This window comes from Helicoverpa zea, chromosome 4 (genome assembly GCF_022581195.2).
Source record: "Helicoverpa zea isolate HzStark_Cry1AcR chromosome 4, ilHelZeax1.1, whole genome shotgun sequence".
Classification (NCBI taxonomy): Eukaryota; Metazoa; Arthropoda; class Insecta; order Lepidoptera; family Noctuidae; genus Helicoverpa; species Helicoverpa zea.
In genome coordinates this window covers 7,002,140-7,025,417 of record NC_061455.1, presented here as the reverse complement: position 1 = coordinate 7,025,417, position 23,278 = coordinate 7,002,140, and the positions used below count along the sequence as shown (strand labels likewise).

General features: G+C 35.8%; 3 protein-coding genes across 49 annotated transcripts in view; 2 read left to right on the top strand and 1 right to left on the bottom strand.

Moving 5' to 3' along the window:
* Positions 1-8,790, top strand: part of LOC124629852 (Down syndrome cell adhesion molecule-like protein Dscam2) — a 58,038-nt gene extending 49,248 nt beyond the window's left edge. For 44 of the 46 annotated variants that reach the window (XM_047163468.1, XM_047163458.1, XM_047163472.1 and 41 more), the window contains 7 exons: positions 1,582-1,680; positions 3,005-3,177; positions 3,666-3,779; positions 4,097-4,235; positions 4,591-4,740; positions 5,845-5,905; positions 6,984-8,790. In XM_047163468.1, the coding sequence (XP_047019424.1) occupies positions 1,582-1,680; positions 3,005-3,177; positions 3,666-3,779; positions 4,097-4,235; positions 4,591-4,740; positions 5,845-5,905; positions 6,984-7,062 (815 nt within the window). In that variant the 3' untranslated portion in view covers positions 7,063-8,790. The remainder of the gene's footprint in view (positions 1-1,581; positions 1,681-3,004; positions 3,178-3,665; positions 3,780-4,096; positions 4,236-4,590; positions 4,741-5,844; positions 5,906-6,983) is intronic. The other 2 variants (XM_047163503.1, XM_047163491.1) reach the window with 2 other exon arrangements.
* Positions 8,791-8,862: 72 nt separating this feature from the next.
* On the bottom strand, positions 8,863-12,106 carry LOC124629856 (ATP synthase subunit delta, mitochondrial). Its single transcript, XM_047163507.1, has 6 exons — positions 11,954-12,106; positions 11,376-11,493; positions 10,927-11,017; positions 9,618-9,724; positions 9,403-9,507; positions 8,863-9,025 (listed from the first exon to the last, which is right to left on the bottom strand). Exons 2-6 carry the CDS (start codon positions 11,490-11,492, stop codon positions 8,960-8,962), a joined length of 486 nt encoding a protein of 161 aa, XP_047019463.1. The 5' UTR covers position 11,493; positions 11,954-12,106; the 3' UTR covers positions 8,863-8,959.
* A 611-nt stretch (positions 12,107-12,717) lies between these two features.
* On the top strand, positions 12,718-22,694 carry LOC124629869 (breast cancer type 1 susceptibility protein-like). Of its 2 annotated transcripts, none has more exons than XM_047163523.1 (9): positions 12,718-13,081; positions 13,162-13,361; positions 13,548-15,544; positions 15,665-15,813; positions 15,897-16,493; positions 16,927-17,023; positions 18,588-18,722; positions 20,811-20,937; positions 22,352-22,694. In XM_047163523.1, exons 1-9 carry the CDS (start codon positions 13,002-13,004, stop codon positions 22,519-22,521), a joined length of 3,552 nt encoding a protein of 1,183 aa, XP_047019479.1. In that variant the 5' UTR covers positions 12,718-13,001; the 3' UTR covers positions 22,522-22,694. The 2 variants fall into 2 exon arrangements, with proteins under 2 accessions (XP_047019479.1, XP_047019478.1); XM_047163522.1 differs by having other exon boundaries at positions 13,446-15,544.
* Positions 22,695-23,278: the final 584 nt, after the last annotated feature.

The following is a 23,278-nucleotide window of genomic DNA, read 5'->3' as shown; positions in this document are numbered from 1 at the left end:
TGCAATGAATTGAAGCTGTCAGTTTTTGTACGTTGTTTAAACTGACCGACAGCTACTGGCAACTGCACCAAAACGGTCAGACTGTACGAGTATGAGACTGTTCGAGACTGTACATCTAAGCAGTTTTTATTGGGAACTTACCTAGGGTCCAGCGTTCGCCCTTATAGTTCTATAGTTACTCAGGCTTGTGGATATCTCCGGATGAATCGGCACGGACTTTTCATCGTTTTACACTCCTATCAAACTTTTCGTTTCACAATAAGCGCACTTCTATACATTGTCAATAAAATACAGCTGCTCAACACTAAGAGAAATTCAACAAGGTACAGTTGAGGTAATCGTTATTTAATAAATTTACCTTTCACTTCTTTTTATGCTCGCACGATTTACGCTCTTCTCCTCTCTATGCTTTCTCTTTCCTTTTAGACTCTTGGTGGATGTAAGGTGAAAGCTATGTTATATATTTTTGTTGTCCACTTTAAATTCCTAGTCGTGGTAACGGGGAACTTATGTTAGCAAAAGGGCTTTTAAGTTTTAGAATATAGATTATATTTTTGCTACAAGCCATAGAAGTTCAAACCCCCATTTTAATTTTAGCTTTGCATAAAAATTTACATACTTATTTTTTTCAGCCTGACGTTCTGTTAATCTCGTCGTAGTACAAGTAGATAAATTAATTTGATTAAAAACTCACTTCCTTTATAACAAAAATATGCTATGACAAATTAACAAAGCGTTATTTTATTCCTCTCAATTTATGTGGTATCGTCTCAAGTATAATCTCACTCACTTGTAGCATTGCGTTACATTCCAAAACACTGTTTGAAAATACGAGTAAAATAACAATAAGAAAGAAGGACTTGCTCATTGCGTAAATTATCTTTTACTTAGCAATCATTGAACGCGATAAACCGGCTGTTGGGGATGGCTTCCAGTATATCGTTTGCATCAGGACCGCATACATAAGTTAATATGACAGGTAGACTATAGATAGTGCCTAACTCAAAAGTACTGTTTTGTATTGAAATGTCAACTTGCTAATCTATTTTTGTTAGGCGCAAAAACTCATTTTTTTAATATCTTTTTATCCACGGAATCGATGTGGTCTAAAATTTAATTCTGGAGGGTAGCAATTAGGTGGCAACTCTGAGTGAAAAAAAACTCAATACTTTTGCGCCGTTTCTTCACACTTTGAAAAGTGACAGCCATCCTGATATCAGAATGGCTGTCACCTTAGAATGCTGAATATCTTGAAAACCGCGAGGGTAGCAATTGGTAGCAACTAATGGTAGCTGGTAGCAATTAGGTAGCAACTCTCTATATGTATTTCGAGAGGATCGGTGATTTGTGACGGCGATCCTGATGCAGACGGTATATCCGGATACAGCTGAGTTCTCTTTATACAGTAAATATACAATGAACGTTGTAGCCTAGCTAAATGAAACTGATAAAACGCCTAAGGCGTTATGTCCGCCATTGTACTGTATGTGCAAGAAGTATTTAAATAAATAAAAGTGAGTGAGAGAATATTGAGACGTGTTAGCGGGTTGTTAGCGCATGCGTAACGTTAGTGTGGTTCAGTGGGCGCGCACTCGACGTGGGACCCGCGCAGACACCACTACGAGCGGGTGCGACGCCCCAGACTGCGCCGCGCCGGCTCCGGGGATACCGCCTCCACAGGTCAGGGCTTACTGCATGATGTATGAGCACACAAATAATACAAGAACTACTGCTACATTTGACACCGCCCCGCGAGTTTTAAAGTTTCATAATGAAGTTTTCACTCAGTGACATTTACAGCCTTACTACAAAAATTTAATCATTTTTTTTAGACACGTGTTCAACAGACGTTTTTATTGTTGTGGTACTATGGTTAATAGTTACTTAGGCCATTCCTTAGTAGAGGATTTCTATGACAAACCGTCACTAAGGAGTTACTTAAGTAATCATTAAATGTCCCTGAGTGCGGGGGTCAAATTAATAAATAGTAAAATCTTGTTGAAAATAAAGGATGACGCGGATTTACTAGCGATTCATCCGTTGTTTTGCGATTAGTGAGTGAAATTTGACATAATTTATATGAAGATAATGACAATTTCCAAATAGCAAAACAAAGCATGGATTGGTTATTATAATCTACAGTAAATTCCTTCCAAGAAAGGACAACTTCGCTTTATTTGTGTGCTCACTACTAAAGTATCTATACATCCAAAAAATGGTCAAAACATTTGTATAAAGTTTGACCATTTTGTAACCTAGTTTCAAAGTGAATGAAAATCGTGAGATATCTATCAGAATGAACTACTAATAACAACAAAGGAGTGAGTATGGGATAATTACTTGTATTTTATATTATCTACGTTTGCATGATGGATGATTGTTTTGTTCATATTTATTTTATTTTTGGTTTGCACTTTTCTAACCCCAGTTATTTTTATTTGCTTTTAACAAATGTAGATAAATCTTCGAAGAATGAAACTTTATATTAACTACATAAATTAAACCAACATAAGCAGCTACATTACACAATTTTCTACTGATATATTTGATACATAAATACACATTAATGTATTGTAAATCTATATAGGTATGTACTACAGAGTTTGTTGAGTGTGAATTTCTTAATACACATTTTAGCATGGACTTCCAGCAATAAGGGATTGCAGCAACGAATGATAACACTTTACTAATCCTGTATAAAAACAGAGTAGTAAACAATTAGACAACCCATTACTACCCCATTCTAGTATAATTTTACATATCATGAACCGAATCCGTATAAAATTACCTTTACTAAACTAAAATTCTAGATGGCAGCACAATCACATTAAAAAGGTACACATACATAATAGGTCCAATCACCCCCTATCACTGGCCAACAAAACCATCATAAGCTACTTATAATCTAAGCGCAAAGGAGCGTAATATAAAAAAAAATAATGAAGTTTACTACTCTGTGAACAAAAAGAAAACAAAAGCCAACTTAATTTCCATTTGACAACAGGCATGGAAGACGAAATCTGCCCCTACGCGACGTTCCACCTGCTAGGCTTCCGCGAGGAGATGGACCCGAGCAAGGCGCTGGCGTTCCCCCACCACCATCCCGCTCACGCCGGCACTCTCGCGCATCCTCATCCCCACCACCCCGCTCACTCCCGCGCCGGATCTCAGAGCATGGTACGTACGAAACTTCTACATACTTAGGGTCAATTCCCACTGAAAGAGCAGCGGCCGGCAGCGGCCGTAAGAGCACGGAAAATGTAAGAGCGCGGCGCGGTGCGGCGCCGCGCGGCGCCGCGCGGCCCGCCGCGCTCGCGCTCAATCCCTTGCAATTACGGCCGCTGCCGGCCGCTGCCGGCCGCTGCTCTTTCAGTGGGAATTGACCCTTAGAGTTATCTTACCAAGAATACTGCAAGAAATGAAGTAGCTAAACATTATAATTCAAGTAGACTCTTCGCGTGCAGAAGATATATATAATATATCGAATACATCATCAATCATAATAAATCGAAGTCGAATTTTACGCACGTTGTTCAAATTCATGTTAAGTGATTGAGCTGTATTTGTTAAGTTTTGATTCCGCATTTTTAAACGACTAGACTAGGTACTAGACTTGTTCAGCTGAGTCCCTATAGAAAATATTTAAATAAAATTATCGTTGGCAGCCCCGTGCCAACAGCCGTTATGCCCGCAAGAACTCTCAGGGAGGACAGAGCGCCATCTACTCGACCGCCCCCGAATACGACGACCCGGCCACCTGCGCTGAAGAAGACCAATACGTAAGACTCGTTACCGTGCAATACTGCCTTCTCTAGTTTCCATTTTACAGCTTTTATATAAACTATATATTGTCTGCCCTTCTCTCTAACTGCCCTTTTCTCTAACTCCCTTATTAATAAACAAGGAGTAAAGTTAATCCGATGAAAATGCATGGTTATTCCTTGGTGAAACTTTATGTGAGATAATGTCTATTTATGATTCGATTGAGGCAAAAATTACATGAAACGTTTAATAATAAGACCTATTTGCACCCGACTACGAAACAAGCTTCTTTATTTTAAACCTTTTCTAAACGGAATTGGTTCTATGCGACCAGCGTGCCCGCTATTCCCGCCCCATGTATGCCTGCGGCCCTGAGTACGACGAGCCCGCGTGCTGCGCCCCCGAAGACGAGCAATACACCGGCGCATATGGCACTCCCTACTCCGACCACTACGGCTCCCGACCCAGCATTGGTGAGTTTATAATACAGTTACCAAAGTAATTGTGTATCATGTATATTTGGTCTTCTTGAGAATAAGCCTTGTGTGACCTATATGTAGTTTCAATTACTGAACTATTCGAAAAAGTCACTACTACACATACTTCGATACTACACATACCAATTTGGAACTCTAAACTCTAAAGTATACTCACTTTTCCGCAAACAATGGTAGCCCTGAAATATTTTCTATAGAAGGTAATTTATGACATAACTATGCTGTGCTACATTTTACATTACGACGGCATGTGAAAGAGCTGATTGTAGCCACAAAAGTTCTACAAACCACATGACAAGAATCCGTCCGTGATTCAATGCTCATTGTTCAGGAACTCGCAAGTGCGGCGGATCCCCCGAGCCTCCCCCACCCCCTCCCCGCAACGCGAACAACGACAACAACTGCTCCTCCTCATTCAATGAAAGCAAGGACTCCAACGAAATCTCCGAAGCCGAATGCGACCAGCCCCGCAACTATCCCGGTACGTAACAACTAACAACAAACTACCATCCGCCAAAGCACCCCAATGATAATACCACCCAAATATATAAATACTTACATTAAAAAAATATTCATGTATCCGTCCAATTCCATTAGGAAATTCATCTTCTGACAGGGACACAATTTTTATTGCCTGATGCTATAAACTACGACGAATCATACTTTTTTGTAAAAACGCTTTTAAATAGTATGTGCTGCTTCATATTGAAAAATATTATCATATTGTATTACATATTAAACGTTTTGCTGAGTAATAATTTTTATGGAATATTATACAAGGATTTTTTAGTTTCTGTACATTTTACTCTAGGTGTTGTATATTTATTATTTTATTCGATTTCTTAAATTAATACCCAGCACAACATGTAAGCAAAACAAAAAAGTATGGTTCAAATTACATTTTGGTATTCTCATACACGTTTCGATCCACCCTAATTTTAAGAAAAATCTCTAGTTGATGAAATGAAATTGATTGTTGAATTGGTTTATGCACACGTGGGTGTCACCTGAACAGAAGACGGTAAAACTTTTGAATCAAGTTATTTGATTCCTTTATGTTTCTAATTATTGTGACTGACAGCATGCAACATTTGTATCAGTAATAACAAATTGAATTTCAAGCTTCAAGATTAGAGTTCTTGTAATTGGCTTAACTATCTTTATTTTTCAAAATTATCTACTTTTTACTGTTGTTTCGTTTCAGCACTTGTCAAAATTAAATTATTTTAATCACAATTTATTTACACTAGCTTCGTTTAATTTAGGCAAGTGCAAGATTCAAAACGGGAAATATACAAAGTTACATTTCTTTGAATCAAGTTTCTATTTTATGTGCTTAGACGTGATTGTGTTAACTAATTCACTCTATTTGAAATGATTCTGTAGATATTTAGTACGTGTTTTGGAGATGGACATGAGCGAACAATAACCACCTAGTGACATATCGCTCGTATTTGTACTTGGCTAAACTTAGTGGAAAGAGCTCTCTGGCTGGTTATGTGGTTATTGTTCGAGATGTCGGTAGAAGGCGGCTCCAGGTGTCGTGGCTAGTATAGAGCGCGTCGTGACTTGTGTGTTGTTGCAGTAAGGGCCCACACTGCCAAGGACGGTTTGCACAGCGAGGAAATGAGGAAACTCATTGACAGGTCAGTTTGATAGGCCTTGCCCACTGTACCCTATAACAGACACTTTTTGTGTTCACTGTCTCACAAAACAAAATCCAATTATATATTTGTACAGCACAGACAGAAATATGTATGAAACTATGAACTATTGAAAATCCTTAACTGAACAACTAATAAAAATTAAGTAGTCTTTAGAAGTCATAAATCCAAGACAGATAAATAAGAACCCCTTTTTAAATAATATAGAACACTGTCAAACAACTTACACAGTATTGAACACACGAAACTAATACATGAGCCGGATCCTTGTGTGTGCGCTAGCACGAGTACATTGTGACGTGATAGATACATTACCTAATAAAGCATTTTGTACTAGTCTATGCTCGTTATTAAGCATGTGTTATGTTCTGCATCCATCTACAGGAAACAGTAAGTCAAAGTATGTGAAAATGACAATTTTTAACCGAATATACCTTATTTACTGCCTGATATTTTTGTTTCGTAATTAACCTTTTTGTGGCTAACATACTCAACCAATGTGCACTAATATGTTATTTTTTGCTCCAAGAATGGTAAGGCAAGTTATTTAAACCTCGGCTAGTTTGATTTTATTTTGTGATCATTGCGTTGCCGGTAACAAACGCATGAAATGTACATACCAACTATACCTGTTACTTTATACTATAATATTAAAACCCAATATTAAATAGAACAGAACCCTGGCACTCGTTACTTTTTTAGTCCGCGCGTGATGGATTAGTTGCTTAATTATGGTTAAAAATAGATCCTCCAACCATTTTTCTTTAGCTATACATTTATACATAGGTACCTATATATTAGCTGTATTATAAAGCACTATACAATAGTTGCCAAGCGTGCGGACATATTATATCGGTGTTCCCTAAATAAACAAATTCTTCATCTAGCATTCATTTTTGCTGTTTAGCAGTGCTATGGTTTTCTTTGATGCTTAAAGATTGAATGAAAAACAATTTTATAAGGCACACCCCTTTCGCTTCCCGAACGAGAAAATAACCCGTCAATTTGAACGCCAGATTTAGTGAAAAATATGCATTAATAGTAGGGACTGTGTTTTCAGACCAGAAGCAGCCACCCCAATCCCCCAGCAAGCAGTCCACGGGCGGGGACTCACAGCCTACGATACTGTGGCAGTGTAACCTGTAAACTGGACACGTTGTCCCAGCTCAGCGACACACGCACATTTATAAATTCATTTAGTGGACCATTACCATCTTGCTGATGTACCGCTCGCAGGCTTCCGCAAATACATTTTAATTAGTATACTTTTCAATTGCACCTTGGCTCTATGATTTGGTCTAGCATTCAGCAAGATGGTGATACTTGTGCCAAATCTTCTCTCTTTTACAGTTTCATTTGTGTGTCGCATTTTTGAGTTGCTACTTTTAAATTATTTACCCCAACTTAGTTGGCTGGACATTTTCAATTTAGTTTTTAAAGTTTTTTTGATTATCAACGTGTAGTAAACTTGCAAAGTTGGGTTATGTATAAATTAGAATCTACCTTTCCAGAATAGAGTAACCTATGATGCGTCACTGTAGTATTTACCATATAAAAGCAGAAAATTATGGTTGTGGTAGTTATCTCAAATTGATATATTTGCTTAAATAGATAGGTGACGCGTTAATATCCTGTCCAAAACATTAGTACCTATGAAAAGTACGTTCATCTAACGTGCCCAACTTTGATATATTTACTACAGAATTTTCTATCATTTTAATTATAGTTAACCTTATTTGTTTAGCTTAATTTAAAGACAGCTTCAGTAATAATGCATCTGGTTTTGGGGTGTTTCGGATTAAATTTAAATTAAGCTCAACATGTAATAATGTATGTGATATTTTGTATTTTTATCCCATTTTTAATTTTTACATGGAATAATGTCGACGTAAACTTTATTTATACTCTTAGGATGGTAATATTAGGTAACCACAACCACACGGTTGTTTCGATGCTTCCTTTAACGTTATTGGTTTTAATTATTCTCTTTGTCATTTTCGTTATTGCCACACGTCCTATTTGTGTCAAACATGTTGGTTTTGATTTTCGCATTTATGCATATACTAGGATAAGTTTAGATATAAATTTCTTTATTAGTAATTAATCAACTTTTAAACAAAGTACTATATAATCCGTAGCTAGTTAGTAACACACGTTACGCATTATAATTATGTAAAATTAATCGATTAGACTATTCTTCGAAACGCAATGAAATAAGACACAGGAAGCGTACCATAATAATAATATTTAACAGTTACCTATTTAAACAGCAAGGAATTACTCAGTATACATCACCATCGAAAATATAACAGACACTGCTGACATGGAATTTAAAATAATCTTTTAAAATATTAATCTAGTACAGTAAGGTGCATTTTTAATAATCATAATCGTAATTTTTATCCTTCTATATTTACGCAGATGACTAGGTGTAAGACACTCGAGTGTCATTTTCTAGGTGTTTCCCATTATATGTTGTGTATTGTGGTGTAAGCTTCGCATAGTAGGCTTGTAGTTAGGTTTTCGCGACTTCCTAGCAACAGAATCTTCTCTTAACCTTCCAATTAGAATTCGATTTAAAGAAAAGAATATAGTTAAATTGAAATGTGAACAAATAAATGAAATTTATTCAAAATTATATGATAAATAATCAATTAAAATTTGTACCATAATCTTAATTGTATTGGCAGCAGAGGGGTTAATTGTTTATGATATTTTCGCTTTTGTCGTTGTGCGTTTGGTTTGCGGCTACTTGAGAGTAAGTTTAATAATTTTTATTACGGCGATACGACATCGATAACCACAGCTAACTAACTGTACCAAAGTGTTTGATTTGTGTTAAATAAACTACTCAAATGTCAACTACATAATGGTGTTTTATTTGTATGTCCCTTAATAATACTTAAATTATAAATATGAGTAATAAATAAAATACATAGTTGTTCTACTGGAGACGGTGTTTATTTATACAGAAACGTAAATATTAAATAGTTGTTTTATCACTAACTGTTCGGTGGCAGCGCTGAGTGAACATCATTAACCTGACGCCGCCTTGAGGATCTCTTCGGCGACCTCCACGGCGATAGCAGCCTCAGCCTTGGCCTGCAATATCACAATACATTTTCTGAGAATAATACCTTATTTTTGTGGTATACAAGCTTAACAGCTTAACTATATTCATTGACCGATGAGCGTACACGTGGGCATTAAAAGTTCGCTTCGCTTACACGCAAAAGCGTCTGGACTGATTTGGATAAAATGGCACATAGACGCAAATGGAGATTAAGATAGGCCACTTTTTCCCGGGTAATGTACTATCTTTCGGGAGGTTGACAAAACTGCGGAAAACAGCTATCTTATACATTATTAGATATACATTATGTATAAATAGATTGACACGGAAGACATCTTTTCACTTTTATTTAGACACACTAGTACTGAAACACAATTGGTATAGTTAATAACATTGGAATCCTTACCTTCTCATTACCAGCAGAGTTCAATTCAGACTGGGCTTTGCTAAGGGCCTCCTGTGCTGCGCTGCGGTCTAAGCTTTCCAAGGGGTGAGCTTCCTCAGCAAGGACCTGTAATGAAGACATTAACAACATTATATAAATTGAGATAAAATATCTGACTTTTCGAGGAAACCTATTAAATAAAGCCAAATTATTTCTGATATCTATATTTAACATACCTGAACAGAAGAATCATCGTTGACAGTTACTGTGCCAGATGATACGAAGATCTTAGTTAGCTTGCCGTCATTTTCGGTCACAGCAACAACGCCGGGGCGCAGGACAGCTAGAAAATAAGGTGTAAATTGAAAAAGAAAATAAAAGAAAGAAAAAAAAAACATAAAAGTTCGTAATTTCCTTGAAAAATTATGGATATCTTTATAGTATAAAAATAAGTGTCGTTCGTTCACAGTGTCGACGAACGCTACTTATTATTTCGGGAATTCCCGTTCGGTAACACCTTTCGTTCCTGCCGTCAACACTGTTGACGATCGGGAAAAAAAAGTTTCGTTCGTTCACAGTGTCCATGAATGCTGGTTTTTATTTTTAAAATATAGAAATAAAAATAAAACATGTCATGGATTTTTAAAGTATATAATGGTTATTATGAACATGAGAAGGCCATTTTTTTATTTTCTAGTTAATTGTGTTTTGAAAGATCTAACATAATCCATTAAAACATTTTTAAAATCTAAACAAATAAAAACTAGCATTCATGGACACTGTGAACGAACGAAACTTTTTTTTCCCGATGGTCAACAGTGTTCACGAAAGGGTGTTACCGAACGGGAATAACCCCTTTCTCAAGGTCAACTCTATCTCTGTACCAACTTTTATTAAAATCAGTTTAGTGGTTTAGACGTGAAAGCGTAATAGACAAACAGACAGAGTTACTTTCGCATTTATAATATTAGTAGGGATTAAGAAGAATTCAATAGTAAAAATTACAATGTAGTAAAAATTACAATTACATGTATATGCGAAAGGTACATAACCTCTTTTTAAGTTCATGTCATCTCTGTGTAAGTCAAATCAAGTCCCACAGATGATGATGGAGAGTATAATGAGTAATAACAAATTCCAAATAAGCTATTGTTAAAATAGTGCAATGTTCAAACAACTTGAACAAAATCTGAGTAAAAAGGTTGAGGAAGACAGTTGGTCCAGTGTCAGGCACTGGTACTTAGCTGCATCTAAACATTCTAAAATCTAAAAAGATTATAGGATGGATTTCATGACATTTAGTTGTACAAAATAGTCTTAAATGCTCCTCATAAAATACTGGAACTCAGCTGCATCTGATTACACTGGAAGCAGACCCTAACATAGTTGCGAAAAGGCTCGGGAGACAATGTTATGATTGTGTGGGTATAAAAACTATTTTTAGGAATGCAGTGTGCAGATATATGGAGACACAAATTATTTTCTATTGTGTTATAAATGCAATGAAATTAATTAATTGAAAGTAAATAAGGCTCTAGGTCTTACCAAGTGTGGGGACATGTTTGGGCAGGATACCGAAGGCTCCACTCATGGAGGGGACATCAACCTGCTTGACAACTTTTTTGTCGTAGAAAACCTGTAGATAATGAATTCAATTAATATACATAATCTTCTAATTGGTCATATTCTTACCTGGAATCATTATCAGTGCATTATTAATGCAATAAAACATTTTCTAAACTACCAGCTTGTAAAAAAAAACAGAATAGGTAAATAATATTTATAATCTTGTTAAGAGATTAAACAAAATTTAATTAGTGCACTTCTTGTGAAATTATAAAGAAAAAGTGAATAAACATTCAACCTTAACCTATGCCAATGTCAACAAAAACTACATAACAATTCCTGTTATACATGGCTAAACTTGAATAATGAACATTAGAACAATTTTAACAAGTTCTTTAGATAAACAAAAATGTTAAGGGAAGACTAACCTTGTTGCCAGCTGCAAATGTGAGGGCCATTTCTTCACCTGAGGGAGCATCAGCATAGCTACGGACTTGCAGCTTCCTAGCCAAGCTCCTCAAACCAATGCGGAATGCCAAAGCCATTCTGTAAATTATTAAAATTAGACCTTAAAAATATATCAAACATGAATATTTTGTAATCGGTGAATTTTGGGTGATTAAATCTGATCTGTGATGTAGTTTCCAATACAAACCAATATAGGTAGAGGTCAGATATTGGCCTCGGGTCACCACTCAACCAACCCTGTGACCACCCCTGCTACATCTACCTATTTTATAACCTATAACTGAAATGTTACAACTGATAGACAACATTATTTATAGACAGACAACATCACAACACCCAGCAAAGAAATTGTCTAAGAGTCACATATTGAAAATACATGGAGTAATTTAATAAAAATCATCTGTATAATGAAAACAATCCTGGATTATGTAATAATTTTGATAGAAAACAAAAAATGACATGCAAGCAAAAAAACAGCTAGTTTATTGAAATTAACGCACAATATTTTAATTATATCAAAACAATATTAATAACTTACTTGGATATTTGATAGCTTATTTGATTGAAATAGGAAAAAACCTTTTTTCGGCACCCCTTGACTACTCTTGACAGATAGTGACAGTTTCAGTGTTGCCGCTGTTGTAATCTTATCATCATCCGCTACGCTAAATCCGCAAAGAATACAGTGCAAGAAATTGTGATTGAAATAAGTCACGGCTACATTCTTGAATCAGAATTCCTAGTCGCTTACCCGCTTATCTTTAGATCCCTGACTCATTTTAATTAATCTACTAAAATTTTACACCGTAATAAGAGCAAATTAAAATACCAGTCATCGGTGAAAGCTCAAAATGATTTCAGCAGCTTAGAGCAAGCCGCACAAGTAATGCGTAAAAGTACTTAATAGATCTTAATAGGTGTGAGGTGCAAGGCCTTCTACACAGCAAGGCAATGCAAGAAAAGTTACAAACTTAGTAAATAACTGATACATTTTTGTTCATATAGTGATATCGTTACGTTTATTTGTTTAAGAAATTACTCCAATTTGAAAATATATTCCAGTATGTAGCCAGGTGGGGCCTAATTCATTGAGGGAGTCTGCTTTATTTTCTATCTGGGGGTCTTTGCACTTTGTGCCCTCGCCTCGGCTATAGCCATGTGTCTTAAGTAGCCATAGTGTTGATTTTTTTTAACTGGCCTCATTAGATTGTCTGACATTGACATTGGTCTTTGCCATTAAAAATTAAAAAAAAAAAAAAAAAACATTGACATTGGCATTTGATTTTAAATGCCATTCAAAAAATGACAAAAGGCGCCAAAAAATTATAGGAAGCATTTTGTTTTTCTGTTTTTTCTTCTAATTCTTTTTCCTATTGTGTCTGTGTTAAAGTAAAGCCAACCTGTGTATATGTATAATATCGCTATTTTAGCAATACTTCTAGTGTTATTGGAGTAGTTAATAACTCGTGTTAATTGAGTAGACCATTCATAATAAAGAATTGCCTAAAAGTGGAAGAAAACAAGTGCTGATTCTCATGAATAAACCGGTACTGGTATAGAACACTACCCTCACTGCCCTGGCAAAAATGAGTCTTAAAGACTTAGATCTGACCAAGTTGTCGAAACTAGCATCCAATCAAATTGACCTCGTAACTTGTTTAGAATGGTATGTTGTTATACTGAAACGTAATGTACCGGTGCCTACGTGAAACGGGCTTAAAAATATGTATTATTTTTCTGTTCTAGCTGTAAATATTACATAGCTCCTGCGACTGCTGCTTGCGGCCACACTCTGTGTCATACGTGCTGGCGAGGACGTCGAACGTGCCCAACTTGTGCAACATCGCTTGACCGTAAAACTCTAAAGCTAAACATTCCACTTCAAACATTGACGGACCATGTTCAAGTGCTTGGTGAAGCATTCAAGAGTCTTTTTAACATTAAATGTGAGTCATTTAAATGTTATCTATACATGTTAAATGTACAATTTATAAGCTACCTACATTAATTTGATAATTATAAACTTTCAGTAGACGAGTTTAAACTTGATACACCAGGTGAAATTGACTCAGAAAAAGATACAGATAAAAATGTACAGGACTGGCTAGTAAGCTCTCAAAATCATTTTTCAGCACCCCTACAGAATTCTGAAACATTTTCACAAGACATACAACAACCAAGCAATCCATTAGAGATTTCAGCGAGCAATATAATTATTCATACAGATACCAAGAAAGCTGGAAGCCCACCAAAAGTAGTTCATGTGCCACCACCGCAGGATGACTGGGACAAAATTGAACCAATGCCGGATCCTAAAGAAACTGCAAAAAAATACGATAATGTGGTGGGTCCTATGGATATAGAACCGTTTTTTATAGAGGACACTGAATATAGCACTGATAACCCCCGTAGGAGTTCTAGGAAAAGGGATGTAAAAAAAGATAATTCCAATGCCCGCACACATGATAATTCTTCTAACATGCATAGTTCTAGAGACTCCAGTGCTGATAATGATAAGAAATCAGCCAAACAAAATTGGAATAATGTTAAAAGAATGAGAAAGGAATTCAGTAAGTTAAACAAGCAGAATAGAAACAAATTGAATGTCTCGATTGAAATGGTTAAGAAAACACAGAACCTTAAGCCAGCCGTGAATACTCCTGTGACTACACAACCTCTTTACAACATTGATGACAATACCCCAGAATATAGCAATAAAGAAAATCAAGTTATTAATATGGATATAAGTGGTGACAAACAGGCAGACAATGCACCTCAAAATCTAGCAGTACAATCTGAAGAAAAAGTAATCTATGATAACAAATCTGACAAAAGGGAAAACCAAGAGCCACAAAACATTATTCCACATCGTGATGATAGGAACAATATACAAAATAAAGAAGTTTTCACTGATGATCCACATCATGAAAATCCTGAAGGAGCAAGAACAAAAATGCAGTTTATAAAAAAAAGTGCATTAAATCCAAAGACGGCAGATAATTATGATTTTGCTGTAAATCATGGTGCTGCCCCACCAGTTACTCCCGAAAATTCAGATGACATAGAGATTTCTATTAAAGTGGGAAATACAATTACTAACATAGTAATAAAGAAGAAACACAATGATGTACAAGTAAAAATCAATACAGATCGAGAAGTTCAAACATCATTAGGTCCTCATCAAATAACTGAACACAATAGTGGTGTGACCAAGGATAGTAATACACACAACATAGACATTAACATAGAAAATGTGAGAACCAAGGACCAAGATGTCCAAACAGCAGATAAAAATATTAAACAAACTACTGGAATAAATATAAATGAGTGTAACAAACCAGCAGTAGTAGACTCAAACTTAAATAAAACTACATCAGATAAGAAAAATACAGCATCAGCTGAAACAGCTACTGCTCAATTTGAAATCACTGACAGTGTTGAAAAAGAACTCTCTAAAATAATGGAGTGTGAATCAGTAGTTGAAAAAGATAAAAGTTGTAAAAGTAATGTAGTTGCACTCACACAAGTCAGAGGACAAACTGCAAACAAGATTATACAACAGACTGAGACTATAGATGATCTAAATGATTTAGATATTTTCAACAGTGGCTCAGTTAAAGAAGCTAATGTACATCTTTTGAAGGAACATGCACCCTCAGAAATATTAGTTTCCACGGTTCAAAGTAAATTCAGAACGCAGAAACTAGCTGAGAAGCGCAATAGAGACAATAATGATGAGGGAGCGGTACCCAAGAACAAGAAAGTGAAAATAAGCTCAGCAGAAAAGAATAAAGGAGAACCTGACAGTGAACCTATAAACTATGACGAGGTTATGGGTCAAGTGTTTGCCAACATTGATGCAGATATGGAAGACATCAGAAAAAGTCAAGACATAGCCAGTTCTTCTATTTTAAAGGATACAAGGTTTGGCATTAATGAAGAGCCTTCTCAAAAAATTAAAAGTACATCACAAATACAAAAAACGCAAGTAATAAGTAAGGTAACAAACCAAATGAATGAAGAAATAACTCCCAATTTAAATGAATACTTTAACGAAAAACATAGTGAAAATGTATTTTCTATTTTGGAAAAGGAAGATGAAAATTCAGAAGCTGTCAAACATGACAAAGTGAGTATAATCAGCTTTACTTCTTTTTTAAAGCCTTGTGAAACTAAATATTTATTTCCTGCTGATATATCTATTCTTTAAAGATTTGTGTATGTGTGTAATGCATTTAATTATTTTCAGATTCCACAAGCTGAAGAATTTTTGACACCAGTTGTACGTCACAACTCCTCCCAGGAGAGTCAAGATGGCAATGTTAGAACAAATAAAATGGCCCAGTCACAAGATTATGATGATTCAGACAAGAGTGTGGTTGAGGAAACACCACAAAAGTATTTATTGTTATTCATACGTTCGAATTTCGTATTAAACAAAACTTTACTTAAATGTTACTCACTGACATTATTATTTTCAGAAATTTATCAATGCCGAAACTGAAACGAGCAAGTACATCAAATCAATCACAAATGAACTTGAGTGAAACAACAAAGAAGATATCTCTAAGAAAATCCACATCTTCAATAAAGAGCATTATTAACTTAACTGACACTATAACTGAATCTGGTAGAGATGCCACTGTCATAGAAGCTGGTCAAAAAGCAGCGCTGGAGACCCCACTAACTATTACCAAGTTTGCTAATCAAATACAGTATAAATCTACACCAATGGCGAGAAAATCACTTAATTTTGAGAATGAAAATGATGATAATGATCCGGAACAGACCCTTTGCCCTACTTCTGAAGTGATAGCGAAAACGACACAAGAAAAGGAGTTTATGAGTAAAGCGTTTGAGTGTACGCCCGTGACTCCCACCGCGCGGCCGCTCATGGCGCGGAACCTGGCGCTCAACACCAACAGAAAGTATTGCTTAGCTGGTTCATGTTTAACTTCTGGGGAAATAACAAAAGTCAAGATTCTTTGCAATGAACGCAAATGGAGCTATGTGGATAAGTACACAAAGGATATCACACACTTAATTGTAGGCGTTGATGAAGAAAAGAAGTCGCAAAGGTAAGCTATTTTATATTTTACCTTTTCCTATGTTTCACCCGCGTGCCGTGGGTACTAAATCTGGATAAGAAGCTTGCCTTACAGTAAAATAATTAAACAAATTCTTTAGCTATATAATATTGCTATAGATTTCCACTTTATTATCATAATTCTGGATGTGTCAGAATCAGAGGATCTGGGCATTCCAATATCTTTCATAGATTTAAATCCTCACTCACAATTGAAACTGAAACATTTTTTACAGTGTCCCCTCTACACGTTATCCAAGAGTTAAATTATTTATCTGTGTTACAGCCTTCCATTATTCTTTAATTTAATTTCCCTTATTTCTAAACATTTACATCATATTTCACTTATTATAACTAAACATTTCCTTTGTAGGATGATCTGTCTAAACTTAGCACCATTTCATTAACACCTCCTTGCTTTCTAGATCTGTGAAATACATGTGCGCGTTAGCGGCCTCTAAGTGGATTGTATCATTCGAGTGGATCAAGAAATGTTTGCAGACTAAGGATATTGTTAATGAGGTAACTATGCAACTGTTGTTATCCTAATCCAATTGAAAACAGTCACTATAGAAAGAAGAGAATGAAAACTCGAGTTAATTAAAACACGCATTATATGGTTTACTAGGTAATCAACAAATCGTTTTACGAAAGCTACGAAAATCATTTTCATAGAGCTTAGAATAAAAGGAATAAAATCCGAAATAATTGTCGTGACTCGGTCGTATTTTCGCCCCCTTGATATTTTTTAAATTGTCGAAAGATCCGGTAGTCGTGATTTTACTACCTACTTCAAAATTTTCAAAAAGTTTCCATACCCCATCTGGAATAAATTGACGAGTACCTATTTTCAGAGACGCCAACAAAGCTTGTCGAAAGATCACTTGTTGACTAGACTATTAAGCTATTATAAGACCACGTCAGCTGTCGTTTCACACAATTGCATGGGTGTACTATGCCAAATCGAATGACAAATAATCGAATGCCAATTGATCGACCACTATAAATCGAAATTCTAAATACTCGAACATTCATAATATCGAATGGTTTTTAAATCGAACATTCAATACATCGCGCAGTCAATACATCGAGTGTTCAAAATATCGAATGTTCGTTTGATCGAGCGTTAAATGCATCGCATATTCATCCTATCGAAAAATCTATATTTTTTATGAATACAAGAAAAACTCAAAATTTACTAATAAATCACATTTTAATCTTTAATTCTTATCTTTTAAAGGTAAATTTTAAAATTTTGTTTGAATTGAAAAGGCAAACGCGGGATTGGGAAGACCTACTTTACAAAAAAGAGGCAAAAGGGATGATAACGCGATTGAAAAAATGTTAAATAATAAAAACTACATTAAAATTTATAAATTATTCATAAATATTGAGTTTTTCTTGTATTCATAAAAAATATAGATTTTTCGATAGGATGAATATGCGATGCATTTAACGCTCGATCAAACGAACATTCGATATTTTGAACACTCGATGTTTTGACTGCGCGATGTATTAAATGTTCGATTTAAAAACCATTCGATATTATGAATGTTCGAGTATTTAGAATTTCGATTTATAGTGGTCGATCAATTGGCATTCGATTATTTGTCATTCGATTTGGCATAGTACACCCCAATTGCATGATGCTTGTGACTCACAAGTCAGTGTGGACTATTGTACCCCACCCTTATAATCCTATTATATCTGGAAAAGCATATTAAATTGATAGCAGTTGTCATCTTCAATGTCCAATAAGAAATTATAAATAACTAGCAAACTTTATTGATAATAAATTGTGATAAGTATTCACAGAACTCGTGTCTAACGATAAACTGATAAGTAAGTCTAAAGTACCTACCTATGAAGAAACAGGTGTGATATTAGTATTTTGCCTAAAAAGTCCCCAAGTCCTGTGACTACTTATCAATGATCAGGTGTAACGTTTATCTTGAAGAAATTAAGTATGATTTATTAATAACAGTTTTCGATTACCGTTTTAATTGTAAACAATGATAATCAAAATTATAATCGAAATTGAACTTTGTTCTTACACTTTTGATAAAAATATTTATTGTTTTTGTAGGAATATTTCGAAGCTTTAGATAGCACAGGTGAGCCGGGTCCCAGACGCTCTCGAATCTCGAAGAAGAAGCTGTTTGAAGGCATCACGTTTTACTGCATGCCACCATTCAGCGTGCTTGATGTAGACACGTTGAAGGTAAGAATGTTTGAAAGTATCCTTGAATGATGCAATGAATGGTATACGCTATAACAATCACGACAATAATTAGTAATTATAATAATAGGTTTTAAATTGTTTTCGCTTAGAAAATATCACCAATATTTCGAGTTTCTGTGATGAGTGGGCCATGTAAGATTCACCTGCAACGATTTGTGGATCATGCAAATTAATTAAAGGGTATAATTTAGGCGATCACCAAAAATATTTTTAAGACTCTAAGCTGAGGCACCAAATAAAATAAAGAACTCCAAAAAAAATAAATTGACTTTATTAAAAGGGCACTAAAGTATATAATATTATGATCCAAAAAAAATAAAATAACATCAGAAAAATCGCAAATCTCGCACAAATATTATTTTTGGTTCCCAAAATGGATTAATGGTCACCAAATTCTATCCAACTAAAAGATTAATATTACTACCAAAATCAAAGTTAGTGACGAAAACGAATCGCTGCAAAACCGACTCCACGTAGTCTTGTCTGCCCTACCCCTAGAGTGCAATTCAAATCCGCGTAGGCGCAGAGGGGCGAGGCGGCCTGCGAGCTGAGGCGCAGGTAGTTTTTAAGGCTCGCTGCCGCGGCTGAGGCTGGCCGGCTGAGCCGGCCAGCAAGCCGAAGCTGCGGTGGTGAGCGTGAAAACCATCTGCGACGATAAGCTCGCATGGGACCGCCGGAGCCCCGCAGTGCCGGAGCCGTGACAGAAGCCATGCTTGCTGCATGTTTCGTGCTTACATTTTACTACTGAGTTACACACAAATTCATATAATAATAAATAAGCGCCGTACGTTTGGGAACCCCAGTATATTAATTGGTATTTGGGAAATATTCTAGCGATCGTTAGCTTTTTTAGTCTAACAAAAATGACCAAATTAGGAGTCATGGTATTACATAATTGGTAACATCTAAGTAGTGACAATATATAATATTTGGTCTAAAGTGTATTTTAAAGGCGTCCATATATTTTTTTAGTAGTCAATAATACGAAAAAATGGTTTTACCTAATAATATTTTTGGAAACGTTATTTGGTGACCATTTATCCATTTTGGTAACCATTTAGAATTTTTTTGGTAGTAAAATAGGTACTTTTTTGGGTGGTGTTTAAACACAAGCCTTAATTAAATTGAAAAGTTAAATATACCATTCGATGACTCCTTGCAAACCATCCACCTAATATTGATTGAGGATACTTAAACATCAGTACGATTACGGTGCGTACGTGCTAAGAGTCCAGTAACCATGATAAGTCTCTACTGCCTTTAACCTACGACCAACTGGCATTATCTATATTTTAAGCTGCCTCCTTGAAATGATATTGCCTCATGCTGCATTTGAGCAATATTCCTCCAAATTGTAGCATGTACCCAGTACATGCAGTACCCAGCTATGTCGTACAGCATGCAGTACAGCAAGTACCCAGCTATGTGGCAATCATTTGTGTGCATACTTGAGTCGAAGTTCGAGCCAATGGCAGTTAGACGGTACATACACATAAGTACTGTATGCACGCGAAATCTTAGGGTCAAGTTTGCATTGTTCACTGGAAACTTACCGCCATTTACAATGTTTACGTGAGGATGATAGATATTACATCATTATCGAGCATTTATCCCTAGTGTGATCCGAGCACGCATGCTTACGAACTTTAACCTATCACAACTCAAGCGCGGTTAGATATGATAGTACTATAGGTAATCTAGAAATATCTCCCTCTCTATTAATAATATTAAGTAGGGTACTAGTTGCATGTTTACATAAACACGTGACTCGCACACGAGATCGGAAGTAAACAGTGTAGTGTTTATGTGTCATGCATACTGATTATGGTTTAGTATAGGTATATGTTATTGTGATTAAAATCCGTAAAATCATGAGTGCAGGTATTTAATTTATTAGGTACCATTTACCATTATAACATTTAATACACACTGTAAGCCGATAAGAATCTTTCCATAATTATGTACCTTTTTAAAATCGAAGACTGTCTAAGATTTTCTTGAAATGTGATCATCAGTGAAACTGCATTTAACAATGTGGTTCCAGCACTAACCATATTGTTCTTTCAGAATATGCTACTGGCTGCTGGCGGTCGCGTTGTGTCAGATCCCAAACAAATCAGGATATCCGAGGAATCGCACCAACCCGCCCTGTTACTGGCCGAACCAGAGGATACACAAGAAAATCGATTTACATGTAAGCCACTTCTCGCATTTAGATAAAAAGAAGCCAATATGTTATAATTTATTCTGATATAAATATAAGCTATCAAGTTTCATAAAAATCTATTTAGTGGTTTCTGAAATGGTAATGTTCAGAACCCTTTCTCAATAATGCTAATGTTACTTCAGTTACCTACTTGATTCAACTAAGATATAATAATGTTAAATGGTGTAACCCCACGTGAGTTAGAAAAACTATTGGACCTTTAACTAGTAAGTAATTAAAGGTCCAAAAGTCCACAACGAGAAAACCCTAAAGTGATGTATCAGTACGAAAACAGCTTGAACTTAGAACCCCGTTCGTATCTATGTCTCCGCTGATTCACTTGTTGTGATGGAAATCAAGTGGCTCAGGTCAAGTCTATATTATAAACACGTCATGTTATGTGACGCGGGCATCAGATCATGTATGATACAATACTACGTTGTATTGTCTAATCTCTGCAAAAATAAGTGGGTACAAAATGTAATCTCCATATTTTTTACTCGCTTCACGTGCCGTGGATAATACCCACGTGTGAACAAGATAATACGTTTAGTTTACACAGACTTACCGTAAGGCATGACATCAGATTTACCTCTGAATATGTGTACTATGGTTTGAATAAAGGTTTTATTCATTGTAGTCGATATGAAGGTCACTCACATTTTTCCCTGTATAGAAAAACTATACCTACCTTTTTGTATTGATAACAACTGCAAAACTCGAGACTGCGAGCGGAAAATGTTGGCTGAGGCATGTTAATATTACTTTGTTTTTAAACCTAAAAATAATCGTAGTTCGATAATAATAAAGTGCCACATAAATAAAATATTACGCCGATGCCAAATGCGAACACGTTTTAAAACAAAGTTGTTAAATAGGTACTTAGTAACTAAACATCCTTATTTAGTTTGAAGAAATTTCCATTGACACATCCTATGGAACAAAGTCCCGAAAATTGCGGCCTTCAGGACATAATATTATAAAATAATATCAAATCCAAGATAGACGCGGCAATCGTATCTTCTGAATGCGGATATTATTCTTATAAACTTTGTTTGTGCTGGCACCGTTACCTTTACAAACAACAACTGCCGTATCCTATCGAAACATTGTGCTGAAACTAAATACAGTAAATACGTAGGTACTACCGGTATGTTATCAACAATAAGTTCCACCCAACACGTTAACTGTTAAGGTTAGTGTACCTAATAAAAAATAATGGATCTGTCACGCTACTATAATGATTCTGATATCCGACAAGTTACGTGACCTACCTGCACATAATTATAGTAACTGGTATTCGGCGGAAACCGGTTTAACTGGAAGATGTTCCCATTATTGTTCGCTAAAATATGAAGATGACGAATTGGGAGAAGTAGTAAAACTTTTCTTTTTATTTCAGACATTGCGATGGAGCAAGGTGTAGTGCCAGTTAACTACGAGTGGGTTCTCAACTGCCTCGGCAACTACACCCTAGGATCAGTGCAGGAGCTACTTCTGTGTCCATCTTACTTGCTGCCACCAGCGACTGCTAAATGGCCTGCAATATTGCTAACTCAAGATAATGATTAAATTGTTATCAAATTATATTTTTTTATAATTATAATTATGTTCTGAAGATGGTGACTAATTTTAGTGGAGTAAATACTTAGGTACTATAACGTTTACACATATGTGTGCCTTATAGACTTTATGCGAATAATAAGATTTATAATAAGTTATGGAATAAATATTTTATACCTGTATTTACGAAATTTTAATTTTTAGTTTTAAGTTGACGCTGGAGAGACAACTTCCACAAGGACTGGCCACAAATGGCGACCTATAGGGAAAGATGGAAAGCTATGGGGGAGGCCTTGGCCCAGCAGTGGGACAACACAGGTTAAATAAAAAAAAGTTGGGCCGTCATTAACTAGGCGCACAATGACACCATCAGTTGCATCTAACACTGAAAGACATAGACCCCTAGAAAAAGTAACTTTGGTGCCATTATTCACAGCACAGAGATAACAATTTATAGAAGCATGGATTTGACCATGTTGAGACATATATGCGCAGTAAAATAAAACAGCCACTTACAGCTGGGCTACGTGGAGTTCGGTGTACGGTTATCTAAGTGGAATGGAAGCCAACAGACTCTTTATGCACATGTTACACGCATGCGCTGCTAATCTGCTGCCACTCTGTGTAGTCTATCAAGGGGCTACCTAATTAATAGTTATGCTGCTGGATAGACTTCTTTCTAGGAAATACCCCATAGCTTTTACTATACTATTTTAGTACCTAATATTATTATGTTTTTGAACATTAGGTACACTTTTGCAAATGC

Excerpts from the sequence above, each read along its gene's own strand:
- LOC124629856 (XM_047163507.1), bottom strand. The coding sequence starts at position 11,492 with ATGGCTTTGGCATTCCGCATTGGTTTGAGGAGCTTGGCTAGGAAGCTG. Across the intron at positions 9,725-10,926 it reads CAAACATGTCCCCACACTTG|CTGTCCTGCGCCCCGGCGTT; the intron begins GTAAGACCTAGA and ends CTTATTTTCTAG. Across the intron at positions 9,026-9,402 it reads ACTCTGCTGGTAATGAGAAG|GCCAAGGCTGAGGCTGCTAT; the intron begins GTAAGGATTCCA and ends GTGATATTGCAG.
- LOC124629869 (XM_047163522.1), top strand. The coding sequence starts at position 13,002 with ATGAGTCTTAAAGACTTAGATCTGACCAAGTTGTCGAAACTAGCATCC. Across the intron at positions 13,082-13,161 it reads CTCGTAACTTGTTTAGAATG|CTGTAAATATTACATAGCTC; the intron begins GTATGTTGTTAT and ends TTTCTGTTCTAG. Across the intron at positions 18,723-20,810 it reads TTGATGTAGACACGTTGAAG|AATATGCTACTGGCTGCTGG; the intron begins GTAAGAATGTTT and ends TTGTTCTTTCAG.